Raw genomic sequence first — 11432 nt, forward strand, 5'->3', positions numbered from 1 at the left:
CCATATATCCACACACCCCATTATTTTTATTTCAGATGGTCATCTCTTGCCTCTTGCTCTTATCTCCAAAGGGAAACCCACACAGACTCTAACTAGGAACTCACAGGCTTCATTCACAAGTTTTCTTCTTTTAACCAAAGAAAACTTAGCGTCCTGATCATTATCTTTAAATAATCTGCTAGCAGACCTGAGCACATCCAGTTTATTTAAAGCTGCAAGTGAATAAAATATAGCTAGTACCAGGGTATTCACACCATTACTATCTTCCCTCCTTGCTTCAAAGCCTTGCTTTGCTCTCTCTAGGACTGTGCTTCAGTAAAAAGTAGTCAGTCCATTCAGAATAAAAAAAAAAAAAAACTCTTTTCCTGTGTAAAAAGAACAATGCTATTACGAAAAAAATGGTGCCACACGCTCCCACAATTTGTGTTTCAAAAAGCCACTGCTGCTGCTAAATCACTACTACTATCCTGGAACCATCATGAACATGCTAATCTATGCCCAAAGCAATGTTAGTATTATTGTTTATTTTATTTTTATTATCTAAACAGGGATAGCCCAAACCAGACAGTGCTATAATTCTGCTTTCTCCTGGTACGAGACTGGGAAAGAAGATATAATGATAACAAAGAAATGCAGCCAATTATTTTAGTAAATAACACTGCAGAAGTCATATATCATTTCTCATTTGCCAATTGCTCCAACTCTTATCAAGTTACTAGAGACAGCAAGTCAATGTGCCTGGTGCTGGAGAAAAACCATTCAGGTAAGCTGAGGCTGCTCCTTCTGTTTCTCCATCTGCTAAGCTGTTAACACAAAGACATATTGACAAAAGCTCAAGGAAAACACGGAATATTTCATCAGTAAGATTATGCTGCCCTGGAGACAGATGTTAGAAGGTTGTAATATTTAAAAATAAAGAGAGAAACACATGGTTGAGAGGAAAGAATAAAATAATTTAGCATGGAGATAGAAAATTAAAAAGAAAAAGGAAAAGATGGAAAGATAGACTGTATCATACTGTATTAGCACAAGAAATGGTAAATCCTTTCATGTAGGGAAAAACTTTTATATCTGCCTCAGGCAATCATTTACCATTAGGTAGACATTCTTAGAGTGCAATGGGGGAGATCTGTAAGAAGTGCTTAGCAGGGCTAATGATGATTACACAGAAAAGACTTACCTCTTGTCACCAGATAAAGTCCAGGCTTTGACTTAAATCCATACACAACAGTTTTCATAAAAGTTTAAACATGAAAAATGTTATATACTTTGGTAATTCACATTCAGTGAACATAAAAACAACATTAAGTAATGATAACTCTGGATTTATCTGGTGACTTTTATTGCAGAGGTCAAAGTACTTTGTCTTCACTTATTTTTACTAGAGAAAAATAATAAAAGTAGATTATAATTGTAGGTTATATATTCACAATTGACATACAGTAGGCATGTATTAAGCAAACACATTTTTAAACAGCAGATTCTCCATTTTTGCTAAAATTTTAACACATTTATAAATAAAATTCAAAGAGTAGGAACAGGAAAGTAGAAGGAACTTTGGCTTTGAATTCAAACAGAATTGGGTTCAGATCCTGGATATTTAATTCACTTCTCTGAGCTTCAGTTCCCTCATATGTAAAACAGGGATAATAATATCTACTTTACAGGGTTGCTGAGAGGGTTAAAGGGTTAAATATATTACTAATGAAGGCCCTGGCATTGTGTGTGAACACTGCAGGTACTCAATAAATGCCAAGTGACATCATCCCAAAAAAACTAACACAAACAAGCATATTAGAGATTCCAATTTAATTACCGTTTGTCCTTCTCTTAAAATCTCCAAGTTCTGATTGTACAGTAGAAGCCCCTAACTTAACACCTTTTCCCACTGGGAAAGTGATGCCCTCCTCAAAAAAAAAAAAAAAAAAAAAAAAAAAAGGTTGTAGGGGATAGTATAAAGGAGGAGTTCCCAGAGAAAGGAAAAAGAAACAGAATACTTCTTCCAGGAAAGAGGAGGAAGGGGGCATAAGGTCTGACTTCATGGTCCTGACTAGCTCACCTCCTCAAGGATGAAAACTCAGGTAAAATAATGGCAAAAAAATATGGATGAAAACCCAGGTAAATAATGGTTTAAAAAAAACAAAAACAAAAAACTGAAAGCTGGAAAGCTTTAAGAGTTTGCCCTGCTTCCTGTTCATCATTCTAAAAGGAGAAAAACTTGCAGGATAACCACACCCAACAGAGGACTACTACAAACAGAATAAAACGGCAGCACCGTGTGAGTAGGCCAAGAAAGGTTCTGTAATGGCAGGTCTCAAACTTCGTTGGCTGTTGTGCAGCAGCTCTTGTGTCCAGGTATTCCTTCATGATCCCAGCAGGATACGTGAAAGGTGGTTGTTTAGAGTTGAGAGTAAGAAGCCATTTTGGTCACTGTGAGATGATCCCCACAGCAGATGCTGCAGAGCAGACAGACTAAGCCAGGGTTCACAGGGTAGATGTGGTTGAGACATGAGGACCTGCAATGCTGTTGAAAAATGAGAAGAAAACAAATGAGAAAGGGAGAGCTCTAAGCTCTGACAAGTCTGAAAGAATACTGGTTTAGTTAATGACAGACTGAAGTAGCAGATAAAGACACTCAGTAACTAGTTTGGACTAGATATATCTCCATGGAAGTCAGTTAAGAATTCAGATGATTGCACAAAGGCCACACGCAGATCTGGGGCTCTCTCTCCTCCCTGCCGTAAGAACACATGAACCTTTCCTGACATCTACAGGATGTTTCTGCCAGGAGAAAGGGACGGAAAGAACACCAAAAAACTGGGATTTACCACCAAATAACCTATTTTAAAATAAAGAAACTGAGATAATTTTCCTTGTCATCTTTAAATTCTATCCCATCCTACTCCACTCCAAAGAAAATTTATTCCAATTCTAAAGAAATGAAAGGCCTTTTTAGCTCTTGATAAGTTAGATGCAATGTGTCCTACTCTATAAGTCATATTTTCTTTCTGTGAGACCTGGACAGGAAACCAAAATAACCATTATGTTTCTTTATTCACAAATTAAAGTACCCTAATTACATCAGGTAAAAGGAAGTAGTATCATACATACATTATTTTTCTCTCCTTTAAAAAAATTATTATATGGATAATTTGAGAGATCCATTCATTCATTCATTCAATAAAGATTTACTGAGTACCTTCCCATCTATCATATGCACAGAAGTAAATGGGATTGAGGTTGACTATTATGCACAGAGCAGTTAAAAAGCATTTTTGTACAGAATCATTGTTATAGAAAATTCTGTTGCCAGAATAACAAGTGAAGCCAGTTGCAAGAGGTAATATTATGTAAAATCTTATTTTTTAAAGTATATTTGTTATAACAAAAGAGATACAAGATATGGAGGAATAGGCCAGAAAGACTATCATCATTGCCTTTTTCGTTTTAATACAGGCATGCAAAAGAAGTTATATAAAAACATTATATAGCTGTTTTAGTTATCTCAGTAAATACTGCTTGAAAATTTTAAGAAATTAAACTGAAGAAGTCAAGTAACACTGTAATAAAGGCTATAGGATATTTTGTTGTTTAAGAGTATAGGTATTTTTCATAAAGATTCCCTTTAAAATGTTAGTGTTATAGTCCTTTTTTTGAGACAGGGTCTTGCTCAGTCACCCAGACTGGAGCACAGTGGTGCAATCATGGCTCACAGGAGCCTCAAACTCCTGGGCACAAGTGATCCACCAGCCTCAGCCTCCTGAGTAGCTAGGACTACAAGCACTCACCACCATACACCACCATGCTGGCTAATTTTTTTCAGTTTTTGTACAGATCAGGTCTTGCTATATTTTCAAGGCTGGTCTTGAACTCCTGGCCTCAGGTAATGCTCTCACCTTGGCCTCCAAAAGTGCTGGGATTACAGGCATGAGCCACTGTGCCCAGCCCAAGTCCTCAATGTCTTAGCTTATTAAGTTCAAAGTTTTCTATCAGGTTTTCTTAAAGGTGGGCTAGGGAAGCCTGACAAATACATGCTATTTGTTGATATGGTGTTATAAACATGAAAGAGAATATTATGGCTTTACTTTAAAAAAATCCCATAATTTTCTAACGATATTTATCTACAGAAATGGCATTGTAGAGTATTTTCAGAAAGGCTTTTATGCTGGCTCTTTGAATCATTGCCCATTCAAAGAATTTTAAATATTCTATCTAACCTCCTGTACCATAAAGCTCATTAGATTTCATATACTAGAGCAGAGAGTACAAAATTTAGGAAAAACCTCTGCTTTTATCAGTTACTTCTGAAAAAGTTAGTATTTCAGTCATCCTACATCCTACATTTCAGTCATCATACACTGATTGAAAGGTGACATTGTTAGAGATTATAAATAATTCAACAAATGGCATCTATCTGATTAGTATTTCAAAACAATATTTTATCTCTTCCCAAACCCCTCTTTATCTTCATAGAGTGCAGTTGCATTTGAAATCTATGGTTTTTGGCATATCTGGGGTAAGGTTATATTAGGAATTTACCAGACCTGTCAGTCTGTAGGTTTCTTCCATATTTCATTATATCATTACAGTTATAATTAGTTGTCTGATAAAATTAAGAACAGTCTATTTCAGTGAATGCTCATGTGAACATTTAACTACTTTTTGTTAAAACGACAGTTTAGCAACACAAACAATAAACCAGAAAGGGAGAGTCACTGAAGTAACCTTACTTAACTCAATGTTGTCAGCTCAATTGAAAACGCTAAGATTTTGCATTTTTTTCATTTTTGTTATTAATCATCAACCACATATTTCTTGTCAGGAAACAAACAGCAGTTTGATGACATTCCTGCCTCACCCAGCATGTTTTGAACTGACCTGTCTTCATTGCTATGGCTCCCTAGAAACACTGCCATTGACGAGCGTTGATTCAGTTGAATGCTTTGACATTTAGCTTGTCAGTGAAAGCTATTTTAATCATTAAGATGCATTTCCCTTCCAAGACTGCAAACTGTTGCTGCTCATACACAACATTTTATTATTTGATTACCGTGGAGAAGAGGAGAACCTGAAAAGTTACTCTTACTATCGATTATATTAAGAGCCAAAATTTATGGACTATTTTACTGTGTGTGAGGAGTTGTGCTTAGCAATTTACACAGATTGACTCATTTAATCCTCTCAATCATGGAGTCTGACCACCTGAGTTTGCATCTTTGTTTTCCACTATCTGTGTAACATGCAGCCCTCTTTGTGATATGATTTCCTTAACCACAAAAGGGAGTAATAGTACCTACCTCACAGGATTATTATGAGGAATAAATGAAACACATCATTAACAGTGCTTAGAATTAATACCTGCAAAACAGTGCCTTTTCATAGGGTTAAGAGTAATTTTTGTTACCATTTTTCAGATGAAATCAACCAGTTCTTCGCCAACTGTCCTGCTCAGCACCACTTCTAACTCTGTCTCTGTTCCCAAATCCAAAAGTACAGAGAGAGAAAATGAAAAATATTTTTTAGGACATTTTTCTATAGGTATTTGAACTCCAGCTCCACAGGAGGGAGCACCACAATTATAGAAGGATAGTACTTTTGCAGTATGAGCCTTTTAAATGTTTTTCCTGCTCTTTCTTTCTTCAATGTAGCCCTTCCCCATTCAGGGAGGTAGACCTATGTGCTGGTGAATCCCCATTAAATGGGATGGAAGTGAAGATTTACACAGTTTGGGGGACTTCAGAGGAGAGGGGTCATTTGTTCCAGGTTTTAATTAGAGGCATAATGGCAGCAAGATAACAGAATCCCATCGTTTTCCATGCCCGTTTGTGAAACAGCAGAAGAAATATATGTCAGGCGTTTATGTAGACAACCTCAGACAGCCTAACAGAGTTCCCTGGGCCATGTCATGGAGTGAGAGCAGCTGTATGATCCCATGCCCCTAACCAGGCATGAAAGCAAAACTTCTCATAGTCCAGAGCACCACTAGGATGTTTCCTATTGTGGCAGATACTATGCTGTGTCGTTACTGAACTCCTTTTCTTTCCTGAGCACAAAGCTAAACTAAGTATCATAGCCTCCCCTGCAGTTAGTTGGGTAAGACTTGACTTTTAAAACCTTTATGAACCACTATATACATTCTCTTCTCTCATCTGCTAGTTGAATGTATATGAACCAGTTGAAGGTCTTATGATTCTAGAAAAATGACAAGAGTCATTGAATTAGGAGTTCTTAACCTGGGATCTATTTAATAAAATGTAGGAGAACCATGACCTTGGATATGGAACAAAAACAACTCTGTAATTTGCATCAACTTCTAACTGAAGTCTGGCAATTCTTTAAATTATGAACATAGGAATCAATGCACAGTAGTATTAGCAATACTTGAGACTTTGTCACCAATAAAAATCATAGGTATTTTCATATCACATTATACTTAAGATATCTTAAATATCATTTATACTAAAATTTACTTTGAAGTAATAGTTACTAGGCTATTCAATATGCCAACAAAAACCACATATAACAAAAATATTTTAAAAAGTTTGATAACTGTATATCAATAATTGTTTTCCTTTGTAATTTGATGAAATTTTTACATCTTTTAAAAACATTTTTCTGCTTCACCAGATTGCCAAAGGGAGCTACAGAAAATTAAGAATCCCTGTTCTAAATGGATCCCTGAATGATTCCATGGAGTAGGGTCCATCTTTTCCCTCCACTCCACATCGCCATCACACTGATGACCCACATCGTACTATGATGTGACAAATAAGCTTTTACTGGGTTAAGTTATTGAGACTTGGAAGTTAATTTTTAGACCAGTTAGCCTGTGCAGACTAATACTCATACACCCTTGCTACCAAAATGGTAAGAGACCTCTGGCTGGAAAAGACCCAGAAGTGAATCCTGAAGATCAAAGATTGGATGCGGCCACTGAATATATCTCAGCAGATAACAACTCAGAAAGAGGGTGAAGTTCAGTCCAGGAAACATTTCCTTCAACTTAGAAATAAAGTTCAATTACAGTATCATAAAGACAGTTCAATTATTCTTGAATTTGTATGCTGAAATTTATAACTGTGACACAACAATGAATTTTCTTATTTATTATTTCTCTCTTCTTTTACTAGAGTGGCAATTATTTTTGTTTCTCATAGCAGATGTTAAGTGCTTTTGAATTCATCAAAGTTTTATAGATGTGTGTGTACATAATACATATATATATGGTTTTATATATATGGCTTTATATATATAAAATATGTATATACATACATGGTTTTAAAACCACCTCTGATTAGCTCTGTTCTCAGCTAGAGTTTAACACTGAAGAGAAGCAAGTAACTACAAAGATGAGATCAATACTGTGTAAGTCCTATGAAGGAATTTGAAAGTTGAAATTTTTTAAAAACGGTCTGTTGATTCAAAGAGTCTTGATAGAACCCTCCAGGGTTAACAAGCCAGGTGTAAATTTGACAACGCTTTCTCAAGGCATCAAGTTTTCTTTAATTTCATCTTTTCTTTTAGACTGTTCTGCTGCCTTTATTTTAGCATTAGAACAAATGAATCAGTCATTGTGAAACTTTCAGGTTATTAAAAGTCAAATGCAAAACCTCCTCTGAGGACAGATTCTTTCTAATTACCAAAGACTTACTGTATCTAAATTTTTATAACCTATTGAACTGTAACTGAATGAAAATAAAATGGGATTAGTGTGCTATAGTTTGGGTTTTGCCATTAAAATGCAAAAAAAAGTCCATTTATTCTTACATGCTATATAAACGTCAGTCTGTTCTGATCACTGCTGTATACTCAGCGCTAAGCCTAATGCCTGACAAATAAATACTTTTATGAATGACTAATCAAATAGCACGCATTGAAATTATATACAGAATACACTATTTATGACGAGATTTTGCCATGAGAAAGTTGCTGCCTTTCACACTATGTAAGGGTAAGGTGACTAGATTAAGATGTTAAAGCCTGTAAACTGCCAATAGCTCACTGCCCCTAGAAACTCCTAAGGTGATACAAAGTTCTTTGCTGGAAGAAATACTGTAGTATTATATTACTACAATTAAGTTGTTTCTAACATACCAATCCTTTAAAACTTAAGTTTTAGTGGTTTTTTAGTATTAGCATAAGTGTGTATTAAGAAGTACAAGAGCTGGGCGCGGTGGCTCACGTCTGTAATCGCAGCACTTTGGGAGGCTGAGGCGGGGAGATCACAAGGGCAGGAGTTCGAGACCAGCCTGGCCAATATGCTGAAACCCCGTCTCTACTAAACACACAAAAATTAGGCTGGGCGCGGTGGCTCATGCCTGTATTCCCAGCACTTTGGGAGGCCAAGGCGGGTGGATCACGAGGTCAGGAGATCGAGACCATCCTGGCTAAGACACAGTGAAACCCCATCTCTACTAAAAATACAAACAATTAGCCGGGCTTGGTGGCGGGTGCCTGTAGTCCCAGCTACACCAGAGGCTGAGGCAGGAGAATGGTGTGAACCCGGGAGGCGGAGCTTGCAGTGAGCCAAGATAGCGCCACTGCACTCCAGCCTGGACGACAGAGCGAGACTCCATCTCAAAAAAAAAAAAAAAAAAATTAGCCGGGCGAGGTGGCGGGCTCCTGGAGTCCCAGCTACTTGGGAGGATGAGCCAGGAGAATCGCTTGAACCCAGGAGGCAGAGGTTGCAGTGAGCCGAGATCGCACCACTGCACTCCGGCCTGGGCGACAGAGCGAGACTCTGTCTCAAAAAAAAAAAAGTTTTGGCTCTTTAACTTTTCATGTTAATTTCCACACATTCAAAAGGGTAAATGGCACAAGGAAGCCCCTAAGTACCCATTTCCCAACCCAACAATAACTGCCATTCTTCTTTCATTTTCCCTCTTCCAATCTTGTTCTTTTTTGCTAGACTATTTTAAAGGAAATCCAAGGCATCCTAGTCTTTCAGCTATAATTATTTCTGTATGTATCTCTAACAGATAAGGACTTTCTAAACATAATAATACAATACCATTTAGCTCCTCTAATAAAATTATTAATAATTCCTTACTAGAATACAATCCCTGTTCAAATTTTGCCTGATTATCTCAAAAATGTCTTATACATGGTTTGAATCAGTATCCAAACAATGTCCATAACAGTTGAGTTTAGTTAACGTATCTGTAAAGTTTAATAGAAAATGCTTCATCCTTTTTTTTTTTTCAGTGCCATTTATTTGTGAAGAAACCAGGTCATTTGTTTTGTAAAAACCTCTAATTCTGGATTTGACGGTTTGCATCATGGTATAGTTTAACAAGTCCCTCTATTTTCTGTAAAATGGTAGTTAGATCTCATAATTTTCTTTTGGAAAGAATATTTCATAGGTAGTACTGTGCACTTCCTGTTGCATAAGGAGACAAGTATTTGTCTCCACATTTAGTGAAGACGGACTACACTGAGTTCAAGTATTGTCAGTCTGATCCATCACTACAAAGTGCTCCAACTTTTATCTAACGCTATTAGCCACTGATGACTCTTGGCTGGGTCCATTATTTCATCAAGAGTTGCAAAATGATGATTTTATATTTCTATCATTATTACTAACTGGAATTCCATAAAGAAAAAAATGCCTTCCATCAACTACGTGATTACCCTGAAATACAACTCATGCCCAGAAAGCGGGATAAATGCTTGTTTCTTCATTGAAATTAATCTACTTTCAGCATGAGTTAGTATCGTATTTCACTTTCAACAGCGTGCAATGAGTCTCCCTCAACTCACTCTAACTTCTCCCTAAGGTCACCGGGTGGATTTTACTGTAAAACCTCGCAGGGCCAGAATGGGATAAGACAGGATGGAATTGGGCAGGCCAAGGGGGGATGGATGCAGGGATTTAGGAGAGGGAAGTACTAGGTCAGGGAAGACAGAATACCTTAAGCATGCTCTAGGAGGTGGAATCCGAGCCTTCTGAGCTGTCTTGGACGTTGGTGCTCTCCACAGACTCCTTAGGTTCTTTGCTGTCACTGCCACTTTCTTCGGTATCCGGGTTCTTTTGCTGACAGGCCTCTTCAGAACCACAAAGTGTGCTGCCCTGGGTCTCCTGGTTCTCCCTGGAGCCCAGGACCACATACCCGCCCTTCTTCAGGTCCACTTGTCGTCTCAGCTCATCTGCCATCTGCGAGAGATCCCGCTTCATAGCATAAGCATCTTCCCCATCTGCATAGTATTTAGGTTCCACCTCACTAATCTGAAAGTTGAGGGTGTTAGAATAGAGGTGCAAGGCTGCCCGGTTACTCTTCCTGACATGCAGAGACACGTATTTGGCGTTAAAGTTCTCTATCATGGCCCTAGAGGCCTGGTCCATCAGCTTCTGGGCCAGGCCGAGGCGCCGGTGTGAACGCTTCACGGCAAGTGAGGTGATATGGCCATGCGGGACATCATCTGGGTCCTCCTCCATTTTGGCTAGGACATAGCCCACAATCTTCCCGTCCTCATCCTCAGCGATGTAAGAAAGCTGGGGCCAGGAAAGGCCATGATATAAATAGTATTTCATCTGGTAGTTCTCAGGAAGGCAAAGGAGGTTGCAGTGCTGCATATTCATCAGGTCGTCTGGCCGAGCGTTGCGGATGTTCATAATGGCGGCGGGTAGGGAGCCGGTTGGACTGCAGTGAACCCAGAAGAGGCTGTTGCCGACCTTAAGGGACACTGTTTGCCTCAGGAATCAAGTCCAGGGGGCTAACACCACCGGGCTGAATCTCGTGGAGGCCAGACAGCGGGAAGGCAGACGAGCAGGAGATGGAAAAGATGGTGCTAAGCTGCGGCTTTCAGAAGTGCGTCACTGATCCCAGCCAATGAGGTTTCACTTCATTGTGCGTCTGCGTGCGCAGGGGTTAGGGGGTGGGGAGACAGGAGTTCATTGTGACCTCCTTGGTTTTAAATAAAGTGATCCATTGCAATTATTATTTTTATTTGTTTAAGTTTTAACTTTTTGATTTGGGTATATCTGAATAATTTTTCACAAACTGGAGAAACCCATATAACAGGAACTTAGAGGAAATAAAGAACATTGTATCCCAGAACCGCCCCTCCTGTCCCCTTCCAGTACCCGCTTCCAACGTCCCAAAAATAACGATTACCTAGACTTCTGACAGACTTTATATAAATGGAATCATAGTGCATGTATTATTTTTGTATCAGGTTTTTTTCACTCTTTGTAAGTTTCAGCCACCTCGTGTATAGCTGACGGTTCTTTATGGTCTTCCTTGTTTGATATTGTATTGCCTAAATATGTCCCCCCTTTTTTTTTTTTAATCAATTCTACTATTACTGGCCATTTTGTCATTTCCAGTTTGGGAATAGTACCCTTAGGGTAGTTAAACATTCTAGACATGTCTTTAGTTGGAACAAATGCGTATTTATCTAGGACTAGAATTCCTGGGCCAGTGAATATAATG

At 38.3% G+C, this 11432-nt stretch overlaps 1 protein-coding gene across 1 annotated transcript; it reads right to left on the reverse strand.

Annotated features, from left to right (window-relative positions):
• Window positions 1-2279: 2279 nt before the first annotated feature.
• On the reverse strand, window positions 2280-10627 carry LOC105463302 (N-alpha-acetyltransferase 11, NatA catalytic subunit). The gene is made up of 2 exons (XM_071093551.1): window positions 9911-10627; window positions 2280-2524 (listed from the first exon to the last, which is right to left on the reverse strand). Exon 1 carries the CDS (start codon window positions 10610-10612, stop codon window positions 9923-9925), a length of 690 nt encoding a protein of 229 aa, XP_070949652.1. The 5' UTR covers window positions 10613-10627; the 3' UTR covers window positions 2280-2524; window positions 9911-9922.
• Window positions 10628-11432: the final 805 nt, after the last annotated feature.

This window comes from Macaca nemestrina, chromosome 3 (assembly GCF_043159975.1).
Source record: "Macaca nemestrina isolate mMacNem1 chromosome 3, mMacNem.hap1, whole genome shotgun sequence".
Taxonomy (NCBI): Eukaryota; Metazoa; Chordata; class Mammalia; order Primates; family Cercopithecidae; genus Macaca; species Macaca nemestrina.

Coding starts and splice junctions, on each gene's coding strand:
- LOC105463302 (XM_071093551.1), bottom strand. CDS start 10,612: ATGAACATCCGCAACGCTCGGCCAGACGACCTGATGAATATGCAGCAC.